The sequence below is a fragment of the Crocuta crocuta genome, unplaced genomic scaffold (assembly GCF_008692635.1).
Source record: "Crocuta crocuta isolate KB4526 unplaced genomic scaffold, BGI_CrCroc_1.0 scaffold226, whole genome shotgun sequence".
In the NCBI taxonomy this organism is placed as follows: Eukaryota; Metazoa; Chordata; class Mammalia; order Carnivora; family Hyaenidae; genus Crocuta; species Crocuta crocuta.
In genome coordinates, this window is record NW_027530997.1 from 97,624 (window position 1) to 125,041 (window position 27,418).

Below are 27,418 nucleotides of genomic sequence, written 5' to 3' on the forward strand. Positions count from 1 at the left end.
CACCCGCCCCTACTCCCCACACTCGGAGTCCCGGCGGAGATCGGCCCGAGGCCCAGAGCCCCCACCCCTCCGGCGCCTCCGAGTTTACCTCCAAGTCGCGGCCTTTGTTCTTGAAATTCTTGAGCCGTTGGTTGTCCAGTTTCTCGTTGTCCGCCATGGCCGGGCCGGGGGCTCNCCAGGGTCGAAGCAGAGTTAAAGTACATTCTTCTTTGTCGGGTGCGCCCTTTCTTCCCGGGCATTCCTTTCGCGCTCTGTTGGCTTTACAGGAAGTGGGCGCTGCACCTCGGCTCAGTTCGGGTCGGGACACGCCTTTCCCCCTCTACCCCTCCCCCCCCCTCGCCCCAAGCCAAGCTCCGTTCCCAGACTGGGGGTTCCCGCTGTGTGAGGGCCGGGCTTCTGGGTTTGGACCCGCTAAGGTGACGCGCATTCGGCAGCGCAGCGGAAAGCGAGGACAGTGGGTGGAAAAGGGAAAGGACGTATTTGACAAATCTGATTCATCTCCAGATCAAGTCCCCGCAACAGGTAGGAACTTGGAAGCGCCGATGATGGGTGATGATGCCGCCTGTTAGATATTTCGTTTTAGAAAGTTAAAGAAGCTACTTGGTCACAAAGTACTAACTTCTGGAAGGCGTCAGTTGTGGCACCTGACCTAATTAGTGTTGTTACTGTTGAGAAATGAATTCCCAAAGAAATACATTTCTATCAGCAGTATTATATTAGAGGCAGAAATAACACAAACTACAAAGGAACGTATTCAAATACTTCAGAAGAAGGGAGAGGAAAACGGTTTAAAAATATATTTACCAACAAATAGCCCCACAAATGTGCAGGCAAACGAAGTAGGCAGCAGCAAGCTGAAACTCGGGTCGGAAGGAAAGGGGGCGGTGTAGGAGTATTGGGTGCGTTTAAATTTGGCGAGGTATGGGGATTTCTTTCGGGAACTTTTACTCCTCGCCCGCCTCCTTCCCTCCCACTTCTTTACTGAGAGATAGATATACATACACACATATATATGTAGAACAACGTACAGAGAGATAAAAACTTTAAAATGAGAATAATACCTTCAAAGTTCTCAGTACTTTGTAACTTTCAACCGCCTAGGCAAACAGAAGCTGTACCTAGTAATAGTTCATTCTGAAGGTTAACTTGAATGTAAGTTCATTGCCGATCTTAAAATATAAATGAAGTTCATTATAGATCCTTATTCACCAGAGAATAATTTAATTGAAGTAATACTGCACACTGGAGCACCGGTGTTTTCAAAATGAGTTTAGGGTAAGAAAATTAAGTTGAAAAGCTGGAGCGTGTGTGTGTGTGTGTGTGTGTGTGTGTGTGACCATTACGGGTTTTTTTCATGAGCAGAATTCTAGAAAACCAATTGCTGGTTAATTCCCACGCTATGACTAGAAATTATCTTGTCAACATGCATGTATATATGAATATTTTGTACTTCTTGGAATAAATTCCATGATAGCTTTCAAGATAAAGTTTATAAAATTGTCTGTCATTCTATGTCTTTATTTCTCCCAGCTACAACTGGTTGTCTCTGGTAGTTAAACAACTTGAAGTTCTTTGCAGAATACTCTTAAGAGAAGAGTGTGACCACAGTTACCCACTGTAAGAGAGGCAGTTCAAACAGGAAATAACCACAAAGTGATTTAGCTTCTCTTAGTATTATTATTTAATGCCTTTTGAAGGTCTTTGGAATGTCTCCGAAGCCAAGGATCATATGTGTTTTGTTCTTTACCATGTATTCCAGAGCTGGTAGTGCTTGGCACATAGTATGCCTCTAGTGACTTTGACAAATATAGGACCTGAATCTAAGCTTTGAATGTGTGTTCCATAAGTTATAAAACAAGCTAACACTTCTTGATCAGGAATGTAGATTGAGGGCCCGATTTGAGCTCAGTTCATGATCTCCTGGTTCATGAATTCTGCATCTGGCTCTACACTGTCTGTATCTCTCTCTCTCCTTCTCTCTATGCTCCTCCCCCACTCACTCAAAATAAATAAAGAAACTTAAAATTTTAAAAAAAGAATGTGGATTGAGAGCCTGGATGGCTCAGTCAGTTAAACATCCCCCTCTTGATTTTGGTACAGGTCATGATCTCACAGTTCATGAGACTGAGGCCTGTTCAGGCTGAGAGTACCTAGCCTACTTGGGATTCTCTCTCTCTCCATCCCCGATTGGTGCTCGCACGCTCTCTTGCACACTCTCTCTCTCTCTCTCTCAAATAAATGAAATATTAAAAAAAAAAAAGAATGCAGATTGAATTGTTATTGCTTTTAATTTCTACTGGTTCCCTCCTTAAAATTCTTTCTTTGGTATCATGCTTCTTCCAGGGATAAAGCTTAGGATAAAGATCAGACATAGGTTTTAGGGCAGACCCCCCAACATGTTTAAAAATAGTTGTGACACACTTTGCTAAGAGGAACAATTATCCTTAATTATAATGCTTATGTAGTCTGTTTGATGGCCTAAATTTTTCATTTGAAATTATCACTACCTGTTCTGTACTTCCAGTCCTTCCCAAACAGAATATACATAATTTATCAGAGGGGTAAAGAAGTTCTTCCAGGAGTTGGTAATAGCTCTTAAATGCAGATTGGCAACCTAATTGGCAAGATATGGTAGCTCTAACTGTAGTTAGGAGATTTCAGAAATTTAACTTGCTGAACTAAGGAAGTAAATGCAGCCATTAATATAATTTCAACAGACTATTTTACAAATGTTTTTGTGTATATAAAATATAGTCATAATCAAACTACAAAACTTATATGTAACACCTGTTTTAATGTTTGGTAACTTCATATCCTGACTTGTTACTGCTTTAGTATAAGAAAAGTCTAAAACATGGAGTGTGAATGTTTCATGAAATTCTCCTCTTAGTCACTTTCGGAATAAAGAAACTTTCTTTGTTCTTCAGCAGAGATTTGTGAAAGGCTTTGTGCAGCTTTACACAAGTTTTAGTTGATCAAATGGAATTTCAAAAAGAATTATAATTCTTTCATCTAAGAAGTGTGGAGTATTCTCATGATACATACATTAAAGTTAGCAGAGTGTTTCTTTATATATATGGATCTTATAGTTTCTGTTTGGAGAATTATATATAGGTACTGGGTAGTAGTTGCTAAAACAAGAAGCAATTATATATGATGCTACATTTTTTTCAATTGGATTTTTTTTTTTTTTAGATTTGAGAGAGAGTGTGTGAGCTGGGGAGAGTTGGGGGGGTGGGGGAAGAGGGAGAGAATCTTAAGCAGGCTCCACACACAGTGCAGAGCCAGACACAGGGCTCTATCCCACCACCCTGGGATCATGATCTCAGCCAAAATCAAGAGTCACACCCTCAACTGACTGAACCACCCAGATGCCCCTGTTGCTAAATCTTAAATAAAATGTAATTTGTGTTTTTTATAGTTGGACTTGATCTCTTTTTTTGAGGGAATAACATTGGACCTTTGGTAATATGCCCTTATTTTCTTAGGAAAACATAGTTCATCAGGAATTGGGAGACTTCATTCATTCCTCTTTATTGCCAAGACTTTTCTGACTTAAATTTGAGGAGCTTGGGAAAAAAATCACAAAAACAAAAAACAAACTACTTCTTTACTTTGACTGAAGTTCCTGAATTGTAAGAGATGATGAATTAAAAAGCTAGCTGTTGGTATTAATTTGATTGAGAGAAATGAGCCACACAGTTTTTCTCTTAGTTTTTTTAAGTTTAGTTTTGACTTAATTAATTGAAGAAAACTTATAATTAATGTGTATAAGTTATTGATGACTGGTGTACCTATTTGTATTGCTACTAGGCAAACATGCTTAGATTATCTAAAGCTTTTTTTTACTTGCTTTTTATTTGGGCCTAAAATATTGTTTTTAATAAGAAAAAAATAACTACTATAGTCATTTAAGAAGCCAGAGTCAGGAAAATTGATCATGTGATATAGAAGTGTTTCTCAAACAGAGAGTTCTCAGAACTCCCCAAACTTAGTAACTGTTCATTAAAAAAAAAGTTTCCTTGGTCTAACAATTTTAGGAACTTAGAGGGTGGGTAGCAGTGGGAACTTTAAGACATTAGTGTTAAGCAGAACACTATTTGGAAACTTGAAATCAGTGAACCTAGAATGATCACTATCACTCCTCAGTTTTTAAAAATGTGTGTTAATAGCATCAACTAAGTATAATAACTTACAAATTGGTAGTATGTCACAAGTTTACTTGAAGATTAGGTCTTTGAAATATGTCCATAGAACACAGTTATGATTAGTGGGTAGGTGTTGAAGTTAGTCCACAAAGGCTTTTTTTTTTTGTTTTAAGTTTATTTATTTATCTAAAGAGGCAGGGAGGGGAAGAAAGAGGAGGAGGAGGAGGGAGAATCCCAAGCAGTTTCTGCCGTCAGCACAGAGCCTTATGTGGGGCTCCATTTCATGACTGAGATCATGACCTGAGCTGAAATCAAGAGTCCGACGCCCAGCTGACTGGGCCACCCAGGTGCCNGTTCTGCCGTCAGCACAGAGCCTTATGTGGGGCTCCATCTCACGACTGAGATCATGACCTGAGCTGAAATCAAGAGTCCGACGCCCAGCTGACTGGGCCACCCAGGTGCCCCCACACACACAAAAATAAAGGCTTATTTATTTAATCTATAAAGTACTTATGTGAACATCACAGAGCCTAATCACATGTGGCAATATTTGTGTAAGGACAATATGAGTTACAATTTTGATCCAGAAAAGCACATCGTTTGTCTTTGCCTCTATGTACCAGGAACTGTGTTAGGTAATGAAGTTACAGGGATTCACGTGTTCCTTACAGTAGAATTCCATGCAGCAGACATTCTTCAAGTTCATACCTTACCTGATATTGTGGGAGCCTGGCCTAGCTCTCACCATTTAGATTCCCATGGCTTCCAGTAGCCCACACTGGTAAAGAGGAAGGTGAGGATTCTGGGGAAGGTTAGGATTCTAGGGACTGATAAATAAGGAACTTAGGGTAGATGAGGTGCCCAAACCCTTGTCCCAATACTCCTCACTTCATGTAAACTTACCCCAATTTTTTTTCCACTTTTTATTTCTAAATAATTAAAGAGTCACAGGAGTTTAAAACAATGTACAGGGATGTCCTATATACCCTTCACTCAGCCCCTCTCCAATGGTAGCATCTTGTATAACTATTATACACTATGAAAACCAGGAGACTGATATTAATACAATACATAGAGCTTATTCAGAGGTGAGGGAAGACAATAGAATGTAAAGAATGTATGAAAGAGTCAAGGGGTGCCCATATACTGGAACCTCATAATGCTATGCTTTATGAGAAAGAATTTTGTAATGACAGTAATAATTATACTGAATACTTAGAAAATTCTAGGTCTAGGTGTTTTATGTACATAAAATATTTTATTATTACCATTGTTTTTATTTGTATTTGTACTTCTATGAGGAAATGTGTTCTCACCAGACACCAAATTGGCCATTGCCTTGATCTTGGACTTTCCAGCCTGCAGAACTGTGAGAAATAGATTTCTGGGACCATCTGCCTGGCTCAGTTGGAAGAGTACGTGACTCTTGATCTCAAAGTTGTGAGTTCCAGCCCTGCTTTGGGTGTAGAGATTACTTAAATAGGAAGGAAAGGAGGGAGGGAGGGAAGGAGGAAGGAAAGAAGGAAGGAAGAGAAGAGCAGAGAAGAGAAGAGAAGAGAAGAGAAGCGAAGAGAAGAGAAGAGAAGAGAGAAGAGAAGAGAAAGAGAGAAAGAAAGAGAGAGAGAAAGAAAGAAAGAAAGAAAGAAAGAAAGAAAGAAAGAAAGAAAAAGAAAGAAATTAATTTCTGTTTTTAATAAGTAGTGGTCTATGGTATTTTGGTATAGCAGCCTGAATAGACAAAACCACCATGCTGCCTCCCTGGCCTATTATACAAATCTCTCCTGGAGCTCTGTGGTATTGTGGATTACATTAAGAGATATATATTTGGACCCTCCCTGGTTCCTGGCAAATAACTCCCAAAACCTTTGTAATTTCCTAAGTAAAGGAAACTCTTGTTTCCTATAACAAGAATTATAGGGGCATCTCTCCTTTTCAGCTTCCAGAATGAAATGGATGTCTTTTGTTATTTGTAACAAATCCCTTTCAACCATATTTGAGTTCATATTAATGCAATGACTTTTGGAAAGTCCCTAAGGATAGTGGGGACTGGTTGCCAGGGGAACCCACTGTGTGATTAGAGGGTTGGAACTTTCAGTCCCACCCCACTCTGACCTCTGGGAAGGTGAGACTACAGGTTGACTTAATGGTCAATGGTTTAATCATACATGCATTCTTAATGAAGCCTGCATAAAAACCCAAAAAGGATGGATTTGGAAGCTTTCAGGTTGGTAGACATGTGGAGGTACTAAATGGGTGTCAAGCCCAGAGAGATCACGGAAGCTCTGTGCTCCTTTCCCCATAATTTGCCCTATGTATGCATCTCCTCCATCTGGCTCTTCCCAAGTTGTATCCTTTTGTAATAAACTGGTAGTCCGGTAGGTAGACTGTTTTCCTCAGTTCTATGAGCTGCTCTAGCAAATTAGCCAAATCCCAGGCGGGGGTTATATAAATCTCTGACTTATATAGCTGGTTGGTCAAATGTACAGGTGACAACTTGAACTTGTGATTGGTGTCTGAAGTTGGGGGAGGCAGTGCTTAGTCTTGTGGAGCTGAGCTTTTAACTTACGGGATCTAAACTATTTCCAGGTAGTGTAAGAATAGAGTTAAATTGTAGGACATCAGCTGGTATCACACAATTTTTTGGTGTAGGAAAAAACTACCAGACATTGGTAATCAGAAATGAGAACAGGACTGTGAATAGACAGAAGACAGAAGAGTATTTTTTTCCTAGACAGACTCTGAAGACATCTAGTTCTGAAATGCCTAAGGCCATGGTTCTCAAACTATAGAGTGCTTTAGAACCAGCAAGAAGACTGAAAACACAGATTGATGGATTCTATCCCCAGTTTCTAATTCAGCAGTTCGAGGACAGCATGTGAAGATTTGAATTTTTAACACCATGCTGATGGCACTCTTTCCTGGAACATAATTTGAGAACTACTAGGTCTGGACTTCTATCTCATATATGAGGTGGTTTCAGTCTAAGGTAAGGACAGAATTAAAGTAAGGGGATAAATAGCCTTCACAATAATGGATGTGATGTGTTATACAGTATTTCAAAATATTGCACATGTGAAATAATGGTTAATAGCTCTTAATAAAAAAAAGTACAAAATAATTAATACTTCAAGGACAACAATTTATAGGCTAGTAATAGCCAATTCCATGTCACTTTCTTTTAATGTTTTATATTTTTAGAGAGAGAGAGAGAGCGAACAGGGGAGGGACAGAGAGAAGGGGAAACAGAAGATCTGAAGTGGACTCTGTGCTGATAGCAAGAAGCCCCATACATAGCTTGAACCTACCAACTGAGATCATGTCCCAAGCTGAAGTCAGATCCTCAACTGACTAAGCCAGCCAGGTACCCCCATTTCACTTTAAAATTGTATCTATCTATCTTTCTATCTATCTATCTTTATTTATTTATTTATAGAGGATGTGAGGGATAGAGAGAGAGGGAGACAGAGAATCCCAAGTGAGATTAGTGTGGAGAGCTTGGAGCCTGACGTGGGGCTCAATCCCATAAACTGTGAGATCATGACCTGAGCTGAGATTGAGAGTTGGTACCCCCATTTCACTTTTTATCTCATTTTTTTATTATTAAAAAAAAAATGTTAGACTGCGAGTGTGGGAGGGGCAGAGAGCCGGCGACAGAGGATCTGAAGTGGGGTCCTTGCTGACAGCAGTGAGCCCAATGTAGGGCTTGAACTCATGAATCTTTTTTTTTTNGACCTAAGCGAAAGTCGGATGCTTAACCGACTAAGTCACCCACGCACCCCTTGAACTCATGAATCTTGAGATCATGACTTGAGCTGAACAGACATTTAACTGAGCCACCCAGACGTCCCTCTATTTCACTTTTTAAATAGATTTATGCCATATTTTCCCAGGTCCCTTTGTGCCTTTAGTTTTTCTCTTGAGTTTTCTCAAATGCCATTTTCTTTTTTACAAATACTTATTTTTGAGAGGGAAGGTAGGGGCAGAGAAAAAGACAGGGAGAATCCCATGAACCGTGAGATCATGACCTGAGCCAAAATCAAGAGTCAGCTACTTACCCAACTGAGCCACCTGGGTGCCTCTCAAATGCCTTTGTTAAAATGGCATTCTTCAAAAAGACTGGCTCCATTGAACCTGTGACATCTAGTTGGAGTTCCTCGTTGTCAGCTTAAATCTCATATCCTCTGCCGCTGCATTCCCTAGTTCCTTGAAGGCTCAGACCTGTCTCAGTTGAGTTAATTCCAAGAGGCAGAGTGTCTCTTAACTGTTCTTCCTCGCTCAATTCCAGCCCATTTGCCAGACATCTGGTTTACATGCCTTCTACTAGCCTCTGCCTCAGGGCCATGCCTACAGTCAGGAATGGGAGCTCTTGCCACATCTGGGTTGATCTCCTGGAACCATCTCTGATACCAACAAAGAAGTTCAGTATTCTCCATGTTTAGTCACCCTACTAAATTTGGATTTCTTGAAAACAACAACAAAAAAAGAAAAACCTAATGGTGCTAATCTGTAAGTAGTTTCTGAAGCTGAAAATGTTAATGTTTTTTAAAATCATTAAAAAAATTTTTTTTAGCAAGAGAGAGAGTATGTGCATGTGAGAGCGGGGGAGAGCGGCAGAAGGAGAGAAAGAATCCCAGTCTCCACATTCAGCACAGAGTCTGACACAGGGCTCAATCCCATGACCCTGTGATCATGACTTGAAATGAAGTCTTGAGTCAGACACTCAAGCAACTGAGCCACCCAGACACCCTTGAAAATATTAAGTGTTTTTGATATTTTGTTCTTTTCTCCTGGATTCCATGTTCAAACAGTGGCAACTCGTATTGAATAAATATATCTTTATGGTGTCTCCTCATTTGCCACCTCTCCATTCTCTGCTACCATCCTCTGTCTTGTTCAAGACTGATAAGTATTGTTTTGTGTACATGATGTCTCAGAGTTAGAGGAGAACACAAATATTATCTTGTCCAACCACCTATTTTGTGCTTGAATTCTCGCTTCAACAGTTTCATCATGTGCAACATATTCATCAATGGCGAAGTCAATATTTCTTGAATCATAGCCCATTCAGTTTTCATAGGATATCATTACAAAATTCTTCATGTCAAACACACGTGTATATAGTATCACTTAAAAGAAAAAGTCATTGTAATATTTAAGGTAGAAGTAGTCAGGTATCAATAGAGAATACAAAGGGCAAATGTGTTAAATAGAACTATTTTTTGCATTTGTGAAAATGATAGATTTCTACCAACTATAATAGCTTATACCTGTATTATAAATCCTGTTTTGAATTTTGAAATAGTGGTAGGCAGCCTGATGAAAATTCTCATGAATATGATGACTTTTAGTAAATTCAGTAAAGATAGAACTGATACTCTAAAACAGATGACTACGTTGGATAATCACATATAAGGAGGACTCTAATGTATTTATTAGTCATTTTTATCTATGAACATAGATTATCTGTGACATATGGTACCATATGGTACCAATACACATATAATTCTGGAAGGTGAATTAAAAAATAATACAAGATTGAAGACTTTTAAGTACAGAAATTAGTCTTGAAGTTCACAATAACTCATAGGATTATCAGCTTTCTATTTATAGTTCTGTCATTATCTTATACAAAACACTGAAGTCTTGAGAACTCAAATAGCTTCAACAAATTCTCCAGATGCCTATGAAGTCAAAGGTCTGTGGCTCCTGGTGTGTTATTTAGACTTTGACCTCCGATTACCATATGATGGGCTGCAGAAAAATGTTTAACAACAAATCTTTTAATGTTTTTCTCATCCTTTCCCTATTTGGTTGAATCCTGGAAACCTTTGTCCTCTCGCCTATATGTACTTATCCCAACATCATTAGAGGCCCTATTAAAAGTTTTTCTCTCTCTTTTTTTTTTAAATAAAAGTTTTTGTCTTTAATGAAAATCAGAGTCTGGTAAGTATTAAACCATCTTGTTTAGAGCCCATTAGATATTAGAATGTCTTGTTCTCTTGCATTTTGGCTTTAACCCTAAGATCTGCCTAATCAAACCTTGACGTTTTACATGGCAGAACATAAGCTACCATGCTGATCCCAAATTAGACCTCTCAGGTTTTTAGTTCTACTTATAAATAGAAGCATCAGAGGAAGCATTTAACTTGTAGACATATCAAGTCAACTAATAACTAGTAATATTGTTTGGTTAATTCAAGGATATCACAGAACCATTTAGAGCTGTAGAAAAATATCCATACATGGGTGGCCTAGGAGAGCTATTTAATTCCTAGAAATCGGAAATTCCCATTATATTTTTGTTCTTATTTTTTTCTTATACTTCTACTTGCCACATATAAAAAGGAAATTACCTATCATTTATCATTAACTGTCCTGATATCATTATCATAGAACCTCATTAAAAGTAATTAAAACTTGCCACAAGAACCTCTTTTGAGAGAAGCACATCTCTGTCTCATTGAATCTCTGCTAGTCCTCTTGGAGGCACTCTTGTGGCTTGTGAGGTGATCCAAGGGGTACACCGCCACATTGTTAATCTCAGCACCCTTAATGTGCTAGCTCCTTTTAGGAATAATTTAAACACATTTTGGATTGCCCTTATCGCAGAGTGCTGCTCTTATTACAATACCCAAAACAACGACAGGAGTGGGGTGGGACAGACATAGACAACATGTATGTCTCCAACCACCGATCCATCTATTACCACTAGTGTAGTGTATGTCTTAGCAGATACCATATAGTGTAATGGATAGAACAGTGCAGCATATATTTAAGTGGAAAGCATAGCGTATAGCCAGGATCAGCTTCAAGGGCACACAGCTTACAGAGTCTCCCAAGAAGGGCATGGAAGGGCCCCATACCTGGTTGAATGCTCAGCTGTCATATCTTGAAATTTTTGATTTTTTAACAAGAGGTTCCATATTTTCATTTTGCTCTGAGCCTTGGAAATTATGTAGTCTGCCATGGATAATGGCAGGTAGTCTTCTAAATACCTACCTACCCACAATTCATTTAGCATGTATTCCTTCAATCTAAAAAATAAGACCTGTAGAATATTTCTATTTCAAATGTAAATAAGTAATATAAATATACATAGGAAAATACTATACATACTAGTTTTGCTTTTTCATTTAATATGTTAGGGATATACTGAAGAATACTGTTTTCAGTACAGAGTACTGTACTGAATAATACTGTATGTATCAACCATAATTTATTTAACTTCCTACTTATGGACACATATGTCTCTTGTTCTTTGCTATGACAGAGTGAACATCCTTGAGTATACATCTTTGTTCACTTGCCCCACTATTCCCTAGGATAGATTTCTAAAAGAACTGCTAAGTCAAAGGGTAAGGGCTTTTATTCCTTTTGAGAGAGAGTGGGGGAGGGACAGAGAGAGAGGGAGACAGAGAATCCCAAGCAAGCTCTAGGCACTGAGCTGTCAGCACAGAGCCCGATGTGGGGCTTGAACTCACAAACTGTGAGATCACGATCTGAGCGCCAGTCAGACACTTAACCATCTGAGTACCACCCCACCCCACCCCACCCCCACCACCTAGGGGTATGACCATTTAAAATGTGATACATACTAGCTGATTATTACTCAAAAGATTGCATTATTTTATATCAATCTAAATCCCACCAACAGATTACAAACACCATGATTGCCCCACATGTTAGCATAATAATTTAGCTTCACCTCTGCCAATCAGATCATGCTGATATTTCTAATGGCATTAACCTGAATGATTAGCTCACTAGGATTTCATTGATTCTGCTAATATATGGAATGGGAGTTTATTGAATCAAACATCAGTGTACCTATCAAAGTGAGTACCTTTAGGAAGAGACTTTTGTAGGGGGTCTCCCTAGCCAAATATTTAAGGCATTCTAAACTCCCACCTTTTCTTTCGAAATAAAGGTTTTGTGTTCTGAGTGTAACATTCAAGGATGTTGTAAGTGCTCAAATAAACCCTCAGGACATTGACCTTGCTATCTTTCCACTCTTAACCTCCTAAACTTTTAAAACCCTTTTTTATTTTAAAATAATTTCAGACTTTCGTTAGAGATGTAAGAGACTAGTACACAGAACTTTCATATACCCTTCCCCCAGATTCCCCAAATGTTCACATTTTACCATATTCGCTTTGACATTCTTGCTCTTTCTCTGAACTCTTTGAAAATAAGTTATACACATGATGCCTCTCTACCCCAAGTGTTTTGGGTTCATCCTCTTATAGAATCATGGTGTATTTATCTAATTCAGGAAAATTGATATAAAATTATTATTTTTACACATTTTAATAATTTCATCAATTTTCCCAATAAATTTCTTTATAGAAAAAGAAGAAAAAAATTTCCAGTTCAAGATTCAAACCAGGTCACACATTATATTTAGTTGTCATGAGTTCCCCCACACTTTTTTGGTTGGTCATATTTTCCTAGACATATTCTAAGCCAATATATAAAAAAAATACTTCTTGGCAACCTGAATTTCAAAAACCTGGTTGGTTAGCTTTTTTTGGTATTTGTGTTTTTTAAAGCAGAGTTGCTTAAAAAGGAAAAAAATAAGATCCAACAGGTTAAAGAAGTGGCACCCTGACTATAAAGAATAGAAATTTGAAGGAGTAAATCAGAAGCTACAAAAAATGAAAATTTCAAAACCCTTTTAACAATGCTCAGGACTTTTAAGAAAATTATTCTCAGGGCCTTTCTAAAAACATTACACATTTGCTAATGGTACCAGGTATTAAGAAATCCTATTTGATTATAAACAAATAAAGTGACCTCTTAGTTCTTAGAGAGTCAAAGGAGGGGAGAAAATGAAGTAGATATAATGAGAAATGAGTAAATTCTGGAGCAAGGGCAATTGTGTTCCTAGTAGGACAATCCTAAGTAGTTTTCTTTTCTCTTGATATTTTTTATTAAAACCAAAATAGTTGAGGTATGTTAACCAGGTAAACCAAAGCTTTAACTACATTATCACATGAGTCGATGCCCTGACGCACGAAGGATTTTCCATAGTTGCCATCAACTGACCTGAGAGCTTCTACAGCTTAAAGGTAAAGTTCATAAAGAAGGTGCAGATGGGTATTTTATTTATTAAACAAACATTCAAAAAGTCATGACAGCCTGTCCAACTCTGTTTTAACCACCTTGAATGAAAACTCATTAGGCTATTATTTTTTCCATTTTACAAGTGGGGAAGAGGAGGCATAGAGATGTAAGAGCAGTTTGTCTAAGGTCATGCAGCTAGTGGGTGGTTGGGAAACTGAGAATCTCAAACCTATAGGACCCAAGGTGGTCTAAGCCCAAGAACTCTCAAAACTGACTTGTTTGTTGTACCTGGAGGCTAAAGTCTCATGCTGAGGAAAAATGACTGCAAGCACAGTCAAAATTCAGCTGGATGGGGACAGTGAAGAAGCAACGAGAAGGTCCAGACTAATGTGCAAAAGGGAAACACTCAGGAAACCTCAAAAAGCAAACTGCCCTATTTTTATCAAAGTTATAAATGCTATCTGAACCAGTCTTCCTTCTTAAGGTTCAGGAAAACTAAATTCACATAAAAATGAACAATAAAAAATATCACGATCTGATGCCAGATGAGGTTACAAGAAAAAAGAATAAGGAGTAAAATAGCAGCCATATAGACAATAAAAGCATACCAGAAAGATAGACTCAAAAAGCAGGTCCAAAGCACTGTTTTAGTTCAAAGTGATGTTAAAACACATGAAGAAAATTATATAAGAAATGAAAGTGCAAAATAAATGAGAATTCAAAAGGAAGTGACAAAATCTCAAGAAAGAATTCAACATTAAAGTAGCAGAGTGGAAATCCCTACCCTGGAACCTGGCTCCAGGGCTCCTGCACTTGGGTCCCAGTACAGGGCCCCTGGGGCAGCTGCTTCCAAGTTTATTAATAAAGGTGCAAAATCTCTTTACTTTCAAAAGCGGCTTTAAAATATTTTTAAGTAATAAATGTTGAGTAATTCTAGTAAAAATTATCATTTTAAATAAAATATGAACCTTTTGTTTTATCATATCACGGCTGCATCAGTAGAGAATTAGAATTTCAATCTTAGGTCCTGTGGTTTCAATTCAAAGACTGTGGTGCCTTATTACAATAAATGCAATTTTGTGAAAAGTGAATACATTTTTTTGGAAACCAGAACCATAAAAGTGGCAGCAATGTCAATTAATAAATGGCAGCAAATGTCACAACATAGTATGGAGACATACTTATGTAAAAACTCACTTAAAATTTATTTGAGCAATCCTTTGTAATGCATTATTATGAACTGGACTTTTGCCATCATAAAGGTGTGAGGAATATATTTAGGAAAAGGATGCTGTTAGCAGAAGAATTGAATGGTAAACTTAGAACAATCATTCTCAGAGTGGAAGACCATGTGCAATTTTAAGAAAATGAATTGAATAGGACTATTGCTTTCCTAATGCAACCCTTTAACTGAGCTTGATAAAATCTGTCCCACTGGTAGATGAACTGTTCTACCATGAGAATGCACTATAATGGAATAGAATAAGTCTGACAGATAGTGATATAGATCTCGACATGTGTGTAAAGAGTACACTGGAGGTGTACACAGACTGAATATATTCAAATCACTGTGCTAGATTTTCCAAACTAAAAGTACCCAGGTCAAGTCCATCCTGCCCTAACTGAAAACCACAAATATGAAATAATAAGGTGAATTGGATAGATATTTGGACTATGTGCAGAGATTCTATATGCTAGCATAGATAATCCTGGAAAGTTTTCTAACCCCTAAATTTGGTTACCTAAAACATCAAGTCAAATTCATGTTCAAAAATCTTAAAGGAAAAGGGATGGCTTTGTCAGCAAGTTGTTTTTAAGTTCTTCTCAACTGGTTTCATTTCTTTGAACTAACATAGAGCTGAAGGAGAAAGAAAATGTTTTAACCAGATTTTGATGAACATGGAGGTTCTAGGACTTCTCTAAAACAATTTTCGATCTGGTCTTTGGGTCTCTAAGTGGGCCTTCCTCACCGAGAAAGGAAATGAAGGTGAACTAGACCTCTTTGCCCACTGTTCATAATAAGTTAACATACTAGTACAACTGAGCCACAGATGAGGACAGATAACGTTAACCACTTTATCTGGGGCTCATTTCCGGTGTGAATTTGGACCCTGGACTCCAAGTGACTTGTGTCTGTGTTGTTTCCTAGCACCTTAACCTCAGAGCCTAACACAGCCAGTTCTTCCTTGCCCAGTGACTGAATCCTTTCATGACTGTCCAATTCTCTGCCCTTTTTCTTAAAAAAAAAAAAAAAGAAAGCATTTTCACTGCTCATGGCACATTCATTGGAGCTTGGTGGTTAAGAAATGAGAATATTTAACTCAATTTGACTTAACCCATTTTATTTTTTGTTGGCAGCTTTAACATAAGTTTGTTAGGGTACAATCAAAATATTTGACTAAAGGGAGATTTGAATTTTGAAGGGTCCAATTTATTTTTTATACCATGAGCCTGGGAATCCAGAGAATTAATTTGTTCTTATTGGCTATGTAGACCTTCAGCTTTGTTTTTACATAATACAGTAAGGAATTTGGGGCTCCTGGGTGGCTCATTTGGTTGAGTGTCCAACTTTTGATTTCGGTTCAGGTCATGATCTCACAGTTCGTGGGATCAAGCCCTGCGTCAGGATCTGAGCTGACAGTGGGGAGCCTGCTTAGGCTTCTTTGTCTCCCCTTCTCTCTGCCCCTCCCCTCCACACATGCACTCTCTCTCTCAAAATAAATAAGTAAACTTAAAAAATTACAATAGAGAATTTTATAGCAACAATATTGGTAACATCTGTGGAACTTTGGGGAAAGCACCATCTCCAAAAGCAGATACAGATAAAACTATTTCTGTAGTTGTAAAAAATGAAGGATTTTTTTAAATTTTGTGGTTTGTGGTTCCTGTACGGTAGTCAATAATGCATGTGGTAAAAATACTTAAGGAAAACCAAACAGTAGGGAGCTATTAAGTAAAAGACAAACCTTCCTCCCAGATCTGCTCCCCAGGCTTCAAGTTTCCCTCTAAATAAGACAACAACAGATTCTGAAGGTAAGGTTGATGAGCAGGTAGTGCATTAATCCTTTTGCAAGTCAATCTTAGTCTTTTAAAGACTGAATAAAACAGGTTGGGCTATAAACCTTCGCACTGTTGGAAAGAGCCACACGTGACAATGGTTTCCTGAGAGTCATCTCTGGTGTTGCTCACATGGAAAATGGATGTAATCCACGGTATACAAATGATTGCGCAATAAAAATTGGAATGCCCTGTTGTGGATCATTGAATGGGTACTGTTCAGGTTACAGTTTAACCATGCTAAAGAAACCAAACTATGGAAATAAATGGCAATAAGTGAAACATGCATCAGAGATTTGAAACAATTTCACTTTAATTTATGGTTTGGAATATTCCCCCTCAGTGTTATAAACCCTGCATGACTGTTTAAAGTAATTGTTACCTTGGTAATTTTCAAAGAGATGTATTAAAGGTAAATCCATTTTCCATTTTTATAAGCCAAATTATAAATGTTTTTCTTTTTATCACTACTTTTTCTCTTTTTTTTAAGTTTATATTTATTTTTTGAAAGAGCCAGTGGGGGAGGGGAAGAGAGAGGGAGACTGAGGATATGAAGTGGGCTCTGCACTAGCAGCAGAAAGCCCGATATGGGGCTCAAATTCACAAACAATGAGATCATGACCTGAGCTGAAGTCAGATGCTTATAACCAACTGAGCCATCGCTATTTGATGTATATTTTTTTTTTCACGTAAGAAATTCCTTGTCTTTTCATGGTCAATACCTCCTAGAGCTGATTATGGAGAACATTACCAAACTAAGACAGTGTAATTCACACTTCCATTCAGGAATAAATTGTAGAAAAAGTCCAAAGGTTGCTCTGTAACATCATGGTCTACTTCTAGAGCAGATACAGTCTACCTCCTAACTTCTAAGTCCTATTGAAAAGCAAAACTCATGTGGTTCAATTGTTACCTAATTGCTACAATCTTTTTAAATTATTATTATTACCACCACTACAGGCAATAGAAAGGAGCATCTTGCATCTTTTAACTGAAGCCTCTAGAATTTTTCCTCAAATCTATTCCCATTTATGCTCCTATTATTAGTAAATGGTAGCTCTGTACATCCAGTTGCTTGTGCTAGAAACATGGTTGTCATGCTTGAAAATTCCATCTTTCTGTGAGGTGTACTTCACACCCAGTGACCTTTCTACTTTCAAAATACTTGTTGAATTTGTCCACCTCTCTCAATCTCCATTGTCATTGCCCTAGTCCAAGTTACAAATGTATCTTTCTGGATGGTTGTAAAAACCTCCTCATGGCCATTCCATGTTCATGCTTGCCTCTTCTATCCAATTCTCAAAACCTATGACAGTGACAGTTTAAAGAGAGATCACGTTATGTTATTTGCCTTGGTCTGTTGTGATCTGTAACAAAATACGACAGACTGTTGGTTTATAAACGGTAGAAATTTATTGCTCACAGATCTGGAGTCCTGAAAGTCGAAGATCATGATGCTTTCTGGGGAAGGACTTCTTCGTAGTTCATAGCTGGCAAGTTTTCACAGTGACCTCACATGTTTGAAGGGCTGGGGATATCTCTGGAGTCTCTCCTACAGGCATTAATCTCATCCTGGAGGGTTCATGACCTAATCACCTCCCAAAGTCTCTACCTCCTAATACCATCATCTTTAGGGGGTAGGATTCTATACATGAATTGGGCGGAGGGGTGACCATGCCAGTCATGTCTCTGCTTAAAATCTTTAAGTGATTTCTCATTGCCTTTAAGATAAAATTTAAAAATCTTTAACATGATCTACCATGTCCTACATAATTGTTACTGTCATTCTGAGCTCTTGCTCACTATGCCCCAACCATATAGCCCTCCTTCCATACCCCACAAACTCCTTCCCATCTCAGGGCCTTATGTGTTGTTTCCTCTACTACCTTATCCTCACAGTGAGGAAACCCTCTTTCAGGTCTCAGTTTGAATGTTACTGTCCTTTTAATCCTGATCCCGCAGGCTAGATTGGATTTCCCTGTTGTATTTTTCCCAAAGAACTCTATTCTTGTTCTTTATAAGAGTTACCAGTAATAATTATATGGTTATTTGTGTAATTATTCATTCAGTGTTCATCTTTGACCCTGTTATAATCTCCACAAGAGCAGAGACCTCACCTGATTTGTTTCACATTTTATTCCAAGTACCTAGAGCATTTCCTAGCACAATAACTGCTCAATAAATATTTGTTGAAACCAAATGAGGGTAGATACCAAAACACAATAGAGTTTAACTTATGAGAGTTTTGTTTAAAGTGCATCTATAATGAACTCAATCAGTAATAAATTAATCAATTATTTATCTTTTCTGACCTTTTATAGCCATATACTATGGTCTAGTCAGTTTTGTACAAGTCAAATGCCCCTGTACTGTTGAGTTGAATACAAATATCTGTTCATCTTTGTGTCTCTTAAAAAAATTTTTTTAATGTTTATTTATTTTTGAGAGAGAGAGTAGGAGCAGGGAAAGGGGCAGAGAGACACAGAGCCAGAATCTGAAGCAGGCTCCAGCCTCTGAGCTGTCAGTACAGAGCCTGACATGGGGCTTGAACCCATGATCTATGAGACCATGACCTGCCTGACCTGAGGTTAGGCACTTAACCACCTGAGCCACCCAGATAGGTCTGGGTGTACTGCAGTCACAGAATCTGCCTATCTTGTCTAGCCTTTCACTGGAAAGTTTGTTTGTTTGTTTGTTTGTTTTTTAATCTCTGAGAAACTTCATTTACCACGCACCCATTTCTCTTTTGCTGTGGGGCTGACCAGAATGTTTTCCTCCACTGTTGCTAACCTCTCTGGGCAGTATTACCAGACCCTCCTGAAGGGAAGTACCTTGTCTTACTCTTAGATTCCACCAAGACTATTCTAGTTATTTTTTAAAAACATTCTTTTTATTTTTGAAAGACAGAGATAGAGCATAAGCAAAGGAGGAGCAGAGGGAGAGAGAGAGAGAGACACAGAATCCAAAGCAGGCTCCAGGCTCTGAGCTGTCAGCACAAAGCCCAATGTGGGGCTTGAATCCACAAGCTCTGAGATCATGACCTGAGCTGAAGGTGGACATGTAACCAACTGAGCCACCCAGATACCCCAAGACTGTTCTAGTTATTGCTTCTGTGTCTTGGTTCTCAGATGTAAGTCCACATATAGCTTGCCGATAATGTTGCTGCTTGTGATTTCCATTTACCAGTCTTTACTTATTCCCAATGTCATGACATCTCACTATCTAGAACATTATTTTCATTGGTAAACTGGGAAATTCTGTTATTTTTCTACTCTTCCAGATCATTTGAAACATAACTAAAATGGTCCTTATAGTTCCTTTGGGTACCACTGCAGTACCTCTCCCTAGTTTTTATCCCTAAGCCAGTTCCCCCATTATGTAGGACAGACTGTAAGGAGGCCCCATAATCTCTACTTCCTGGTATTCATGTCCTGTATAATCCCCTTCCCTTGAGTGTGGGTGGGATCTATGACTTCCTTCTGATGAGTAGAACACAGTAAAGGTGACAGGGTGTACTTGGTTACATGGATGTGATTACCTCTTCTTTTTAAGTTTTTATTTATTTTTGAAAGAGAGAGAGCATGCGCATGTGCTCACATGAGCAGGGGAGGGGCAGAGAAAGAAAGAAAGAGAGAATCCCAGGCAGGCTCCTCACTGTCAGCACAGAGCCCTGCATGGGGCTCCATCCCACAAACCATGAGATCGTGACCTGAGCTGAAATCAAGAGTTGGTCGCTTAACTGACTGAGACACCCAGGTTCCCCATGGATGTGATTATTTACTAAGGCTGTAACATCTATCTTGCTGGAAGACTTGAGCTTCCCTAAAGAGAGGACCATAAAGCAAGGAACTGACAAGCAGCCTCCAGCCAACAGCTACCAAGAAATTGAGGATCTGTGTCTGGCATCCTGAAGGAATTAGATGCTGTCAACAACCATGGGTGTAGAAGCAGATCCTTTTCCAGTCAAATCTCAGGTGAAAATCCAGATCTAGCCAACACCTTGATTGCATCTTACAGAGGATCTAGTTAAGCTGTTCTCCAATACTTAACTCACAAAACAAAGATAATAATAAATATATGTTGTTTTAAGCCACTAAACTTATAATAATATTGTAATATAATGATAGATATTGAATCTATCCTTGACTGAAATGCTTTTCTGACAAATTATTTTCCCATCCATTAATATCTCTCAACATGGAATTTAGTACACTGAATTTTGAGAAAGTAGATGTTATAGCTTTCTTTTTCTACACTTAATTATTTACCTACAAAAATAAAATGTCTAATCAAGTATGACTTTTGCCTTAAGAATTCTGAGAATCATTCCTTCTGCTCCCAGTGATCACATATATATACATATTCAGAAGTAATACCTCTTATTTATTTAATTTTTATTTACTTGTTTATTTTCAAAGAGACAGAGAGAGAGAGAGAGAGAGAATGCAAGTTGGGGAGGGGCGAAGCCCAATGGGGTGCTCCATCCCATGAACTGAGAGATCATGACCTGAGCCAAAATTATGAGTTGGATGCTTAACCAGCTGAGCCACCCAGGTACCTCAGAAGTAATACCTTTTATAGTTGATTCCATCAGTTACCATCTCAAGAAAATAGGACTACAGCTACTCCTTCCTGGATAAAACTTCTATCATGAATAGGATAACTTCTATTCTAGCACAGTGTAATTTAACACAGTGTCATTTGTTGAATGTACAGTTTAAAGATATTTCTCTGGAAAACTGATGTCTGAATGTTTGGTTCCATGCCATGTGTATTATATTAGCAGTGTGTCTGAATTAGAATGTATCAGATCCTTAAAATGGCTAGATGCATAGTGTAAGTTGTAGGTTAACACTGTCTAATAGAAATATAATGCAAGCCACATATTTAATTTTAATTTTTCTAGGAGCTACATTTAAAAAGTAAAAAAAAAATGTAAGATTGATTTTAATAATATAACTTATCAACCCAAGATATCCAAATTAGTATAATTTTAATGTGTAATAATGTAATAAAATTAGTGAGATAGTTTCCTTTTTCTTCAGTGAGTCTTTGAAGTTCCATGTGTTTTTTACAGCCATAGCATATCTTAATTTAGATTAGTCTTGGTTCACATGCTCAGTAAACAGATGCAGCATGTATTGAACAGTATAGCTTATAGCTTTACATGAGCATGTTAAACCACAGACATACAATAATCCACACAAATTCTGCTTAAGGCAGGTAGATTCTTTTGTATTAAAAATGCATATATGTAAATATAAGATCTGACTGGGTAGGTAGGCATGGATCAAAGAAGGGAGCCTACCCATAGAAGGGTAGGTACTCTAATTTAATAGTTGCACAATGGATCATTGGCATGTGCAGATTTTATATTTGTAGTATTACCTGCCCAAGAGTGACTCTTGTGAATTTGCTGTAGTTCTTATAAATTTGCTATGGTGTGAAATTGAATTGGCCTCACTATTGTTCCAGCCCCTTTCCTGGTATGTAAGTCTGTCTGATCTCCCTTGTCTATATTTCTGTACTTATCTCACAAGTGTTTATGTTCACTAAAAGCCTGAAGGAGTCGCTTTACTTTTATCGTTTATGTTTGTGCCACTTTAGGGAAGAAATCACATGCGTAGTGGGATATACAGACTTGGAGGCATGCTCCTGCTGTAACCGAATCCTTCCCCAATGTCACATTTTGATGGAGCTATGAGGGTCTTGTCATACTAGATGGGGTTCTTCTGTCGGTTCACATTTAAACAAAGTCCCCATGAAATGTCACGCTTCATTTGTTGAAAGTTTTCTTCATAGCATACTGCCAATTTTTCTTCCTTTTCTAGATATTATGCTATCTTAATGATATTCGTTAAATTGCTTAATGAGCCAAAGAGAAAACTGTTACTCTTAACAAATTATTCCTTTCAGAAACTTTCCATTTTAAAGCTCTATGAAGGAGGAACAAAGGACCTTTACCTGAAGATTATTAAGTACTCCTCCATCAGATACAATTCTTTCTCACTTATAGAGGGCTAGAGTGTTTCTCAAGAATTATCTAGACTCATGGTTCCACCTCCTTCTCCTTGATGTGGATGAATCATGTGATGATATCCCTTAAATTTTAGTAGTAAGTATGTGGGTATCTATTATATTTTAAATATGTTTTAAATGGTTTATAATTAACATTTTTTAAAATCTCTATTTTTGAGAGAGAGTGCGCACGCATACGCGCACAAGCGGGGAAGGGACAGAGAGCAAGGGGGACAGAGGATCTGAAGTGGACTCTGCACGGACAGCAGCGAACACATGATCCGTGAGATCATGACCTGAACCGAAGTTAGGTGTTTAACCAACAGCCACCCAGGAGCCCCAAATTTTAAAAATTTTGGTGGAAGTTCATTCAACTTGTTTTTTGATCTCTTTCCATTAATATAGGGTTTCTCCATCATTGACACTACTGACCTTTGGGCCAGATAATTCTTTGTTTTTGATGGCTGTCTTATAAATTGTAGGATCGTTGGCCTCTGCCCACTAGATGCTGATATCTTATGTTCTGCCATTGCTGTTCCTACAGTCATTATTTATTTGGGGCCCTCATCACCTCCTGTAGATTACATTTCAGTCCCTGAACTAGCCCATATATTCAATATCTTACCTTGCTGATACACCGTCCACACTGCCATAAAAATAATAATACCTATAATTTACTTAACCTCTGCTGTGTGCCATGCAAGTGTTGAGGGCTTTCATTCATCAACCCTCCTCTAACATGATGAAATTGAGAACAGAGAAGTTAAGGAACTTGTCCCAGATGACACTGTTAGTGAGTACAAGAGAAGATTCAAATTTAGGTCTGCTTAACTTTAAATCCTATGATTTTTATGTTATCGCACTGCCTAAATACAATGTCTTCCTAAAACATGAGTGAAACTTGTTCCTTCCTTTTCGCAGACTTTCAGTGTCTTCCAGCACATGGCTCAGGCAACATGACTGTCTGTTCCTTTCAACATCCTGCTCCCATAAGTATTTCCATGCACACTGTATTCTTATCTCACTAGATGATGACCATTTTTCCAATTTGCCAAACATATTCATGTTTTCATGCCTTTGCTCAAGCTGTTTCCTCAACCTGAAATGCATTTTCCATCGCTTTTTCTTCTCTAAAATTCTAACCATTGTTCAAAACCTAGCTCAAATATGTGTTGTTGTTGTTTTTTCCTGTGAAACCTTTCCTAATATGCCCAGGATGAATTGTTTCTTCTTCACTCCCATAGCACAATGTTTGTTACATAGAGTGTTTATATTATCCTGTTCTATTGAGGACTTTCCTATATATCTAACTGCAAATACCTGGAAGGTGGGGATCACTCCTTATTTATACTATGCCCCATTAAAAAAGATTGAGGTGATTAACTAGAGGCTTTCTCTTTGTAGCTCTATATTTCCTAGAACACATCACATAAGGATTTTTAGAAAACACACACACACCTCGCTAAGAATTGGTTGAATACATGGACAAATGAATGAGTGGATACATGGCAAATATTTATGAGTTCTTTCCCTGACCATGTGCATTATAGAAAGTTTAGAAAATACAGGGAAAAATAAATAATTCATATTCCCATCACACCGATTTTGGATAATGTCCTTCTGGTTAGCTGATACTTAGAAATGGCTTAAAAAATCATCTCTATGTGCCCTTTGGTATAGAGTAGACCTACCAGGCAGAAGGCCACAGCTGCACAGGCCTGAACTCTTAGAGAAACATACTTTTATCAAGTGAGTCTGGACATATCAAAAGATTGTATAGGTATTTTTATGTATAGATATAAAATTCAAAAGCTACAAGGAATATGGAATGAAAAGTAAATCTCCCTTTACTCTTGTCTTTCAGCTACCTACTTTCCCTTCCCAAAGGCAACGATTGTTTATCAGTTGATTTATAGATTTTAAAAGATGATTATTCCAAATAATACTTATTTTTTTAATATATTACTCATATCTTGGATAAAAGATGCTCTTAACAAATATAATATCTAAATAATAACCCCACTTTAGCTAGAATTACCAGCAAATTAATTTTGTGAACTAGTTATTAATTTTAAACATAGGTAAGTGAATAGTCTCGAGGCTGCAGTAACATGCTATATTTGTCCATTGTGGTGGCTTTGCGTCTGGAGAAAAATTGCATAACCATGTAATTTGACATCTTTAACACTGTCTCCAAATCATTTTTCCAAATTCTCTTTCTCTCATGTGTGGGTATTTTAAAACTTTTGAATTTCTCAAATCTCTGACTCTGTTACTTTTCTTCCCTCACTTTTTTTGTAACTGAAGATCTTAAAATTTTTTAATGCTTATTTATTTTTGAGAGAGAGAGACAGAGTGCAAGCAGGGTAAGGGCAAAGAGAGAGGGAGACACAGAATCCGAAGCAGGCTCCAGGCTCTGACCTGTCAGTACAGAGCCTGACACAGGGCTCAAACCCACAAACTGTGAGATCATGACCTGAGCTGAAATTGGATGCTTAACCCGACTGAGCCACCCAGGTGCCCCTCTTCCCTCACTTTTAGCAGGTGACTTTGCCTCCTCTTCACAGGAGAAAATAAATCATCATCAAGGTTTTTAGATGCACTTGTGCAAGTTTTGGAAGGAATGTATTGTGGTCTATTTTGTCTGGAAGAAGATGTTCTGAGGTGTGGATCTATACCGGTTCATGGGAAAAACTAAGTCAGGTCATGGAAAAACCAGATTGAAAGGCTGTAACAAGGAGATACGGGGAAAGAAATGCATAGATGGACATCTTTAGATTTGTCCAGACTATGAGAATAACTGTGTCCCACGGATGCTTGTCAAGGACTACTACAAAGGATACTCTGAATATTCCCAAACTGGCCTTTTCCCAGGCATCTAAGTGTTTGTTCAGTAGGCTCATTTAAAAAGTCTTGATGGTGGTAAGGAAGGGGAGTATTCCCAGGTTCAGTATTAACATCACACCCCTCCCCGGGGCTGACTTGGTTATTGTAACACCTGAGTGCCTAACATACCTGCCATAGTGACCAACAGCTGGGTCCTGATCTAGTCTTCAGCTCTGGAATATCAAACAACCACCTAGTGGCAGTTTGACTACATAGGCCTCTTTCCATCATGGATAGAGCAGAAATTTTTCTCACTGCAAACACATATTTACTATAAACATAGGTTTGCTTTCCCTCCATGCCAAAATTTTACCTGCATCCTTATCTAAAGTCCTATTAAGTACCTAATTCATTGTCATGGTATTTTTATTTTTTTATTTTTTGGTCATGATATCTTATTAACCATTGTTTCTGACTAGGGAATCTATTTATTGGTGAATGAAGTAAAGCACTGGGCTAATGCTTTTGAGAGTCACTGATCTTACCATGTATCCCATCACCCAAAAGTGGGTGGGCTTTAGAAAGGTAGACAGTCCTTTGGAAGACCCAATTAAGATACCAGCCATGAGGTTGTAATGCTGTCAGTCAGAATGCACTCCGTATATATCTTTCATGGCCACAATACATAGGGTCAGAAAAATGGATGTGAAGTAAGAGTGATCCCTCCCACTAATAAGCTTAATGACCCACTCTCAAAATTTTTCTCTATCCCGGCAACTGTCAACTTTGCTGGTCTAATAGTCTTATTATCCAAGGAAAGAATGAGTCCACTGGAAAACACAAAAGTGGTTACAGTGAACTAGAGGTTGAGACTGACACCTGGTCTTTTTTGGATTTCTCATGTTTCATGAACAAGGCGAGGTGGATTATGTGTGTTGGCTGGAGTGCTCGATACAGATTTTAAAGGGAAGATAGGGTTTCTACCACACAATGAAGGCAACCATGCTCAGTGGCAAAACAAATGGAAAAAACTCAGGAACTTATATGTTTGTGGTGTGTGATTTTAAGAGGAGAAAGATGAACAGATGCTGAATAACCAAAGGGACAAACAGCAAACCTTACCAATTGTCTCATTCTACACCCTTTCAATCCATTGCAGCAGGCCTTTCTGGGCTCCTGTGAAGTATTGCAAGGGTTACTCATGTTTTCTGCCAGGCAGATGCACCCCTGCCAGACTTGGCAGGCAGAAGTGAGCATCACGAGGCAAAGGCCACATAGTTCTGGCAAGCATAGATGTAGAGGCTTTTGTTTTTTCTATTGCAGCTGTTGTAGAGATTCTAGTGACCAGATCCTGATTCATGGGTATCAAGAATCAGGTGGTGACAGCAAGAACTTTTCTGTTGGAAAGTTTTCATGGTGTCATTGGGCTTCTCTCTTGGCTCTGTTATCAATGAGCACAAACAACCAAACTTGGTTTCTTGGCTTTCTGAGATACCCTGTAAACTAACCAATACCCTGGAATAAATCTGTTTCTACTTAAACTAGTGAGATTGTACTATGCTGTCTCAAACTAGTACTGTAAAACTTCGGTTTGCGAGCATAATTCATTTCCCAAACATGCTTGTAATCCAAAGCACCTGTATATCAACATGAATTTCCCCATAAGAAATAAGTAATGGAAACTCAGATGAGTCCACAACCCAAAAATATTCATATAAAAATGATTATAATACTGTAATATAATACAAAATAATAAAATACAAAATATAAGAAAAAATTAACCTGTACTTAACCTTTGAAAACCTTTGTGGCTAGTGTGAGGGAGACAAGAGAGAGGAGGGTTATTATGTAGGATGACTTTCACTATCACTGATAGAATCACTGCTATCTATTGTCTCAATGGAATCTTTTTCTGCATGCGGGCCACTGTATACACTTGCACAGATTTTGACTACAGTATAGTATTAATAAACTTTTGTCATATACTGTATTTAAAGTAATTGGCGATAAGGCAGCAGAGGAAAGGGTCTATATTTGCAGGCAGCCTGATCTAGAATGAAGCAAAGCATTCCTAAGCTTACTCTTGTATGGAAAAACAAAGGAGTGTCCATAAGTGCTTTGAAGTGACAGAAAATACATGAGTGCCAGTTGTGGGAACCTCCCAATGTTCTGAAAATTCACCGATTTCTGCTAAACACCACAGCCTGAGACTGAGCATCCGAGCATGGGTGACGATCACCCACAATCCCACAGTGAGTGAGACACTAATGTGTCTACACTAGTCAGTACCAAAGGGTTTGGATTCT

General features: G+C 38.2%; 1 protein-coding gene and 1 long non-coding RNA gene across 2 annotated transcripts in view; one reads left to right on the forward strand and one right to left on the reverse strand.

The window, feature by feature from the left end:
* KPNA4 (karyopherin subunit alpha 4) overlaps positions 1-168 on the reverse strand; it is a 70,780-nt gene extending 70,612 nt beyond the window's left edge. The window contains exon 1 of the mRNA XM_077770534.1: positions 89-168. Within this exon, the coding sequence (XP_077626660.1) occupies positions 89-157 (69 nt within the window). The 5' untranslated portion in view covers positions 158-168. The remainder of the gene's footprint in view (positions 1-88) is intronic.
* A 13-nt stretch (positions 169-181) lies between these two features.
* Positions 182-27,418, forward strand: part of LOC144236866 (uncharacterized) — a 39,615-nt gene continuing 12,378 nt past the window's right edge. Inside the window, exon 1 of the long non-coding RNA XR_013336669.1 lies at positions 182-522. This is a non-coding gene — a long non-coding RNA (uncharacterized LOC144236866). The remainder of the gene's footprint in view (positions 523-27,418) is intronic.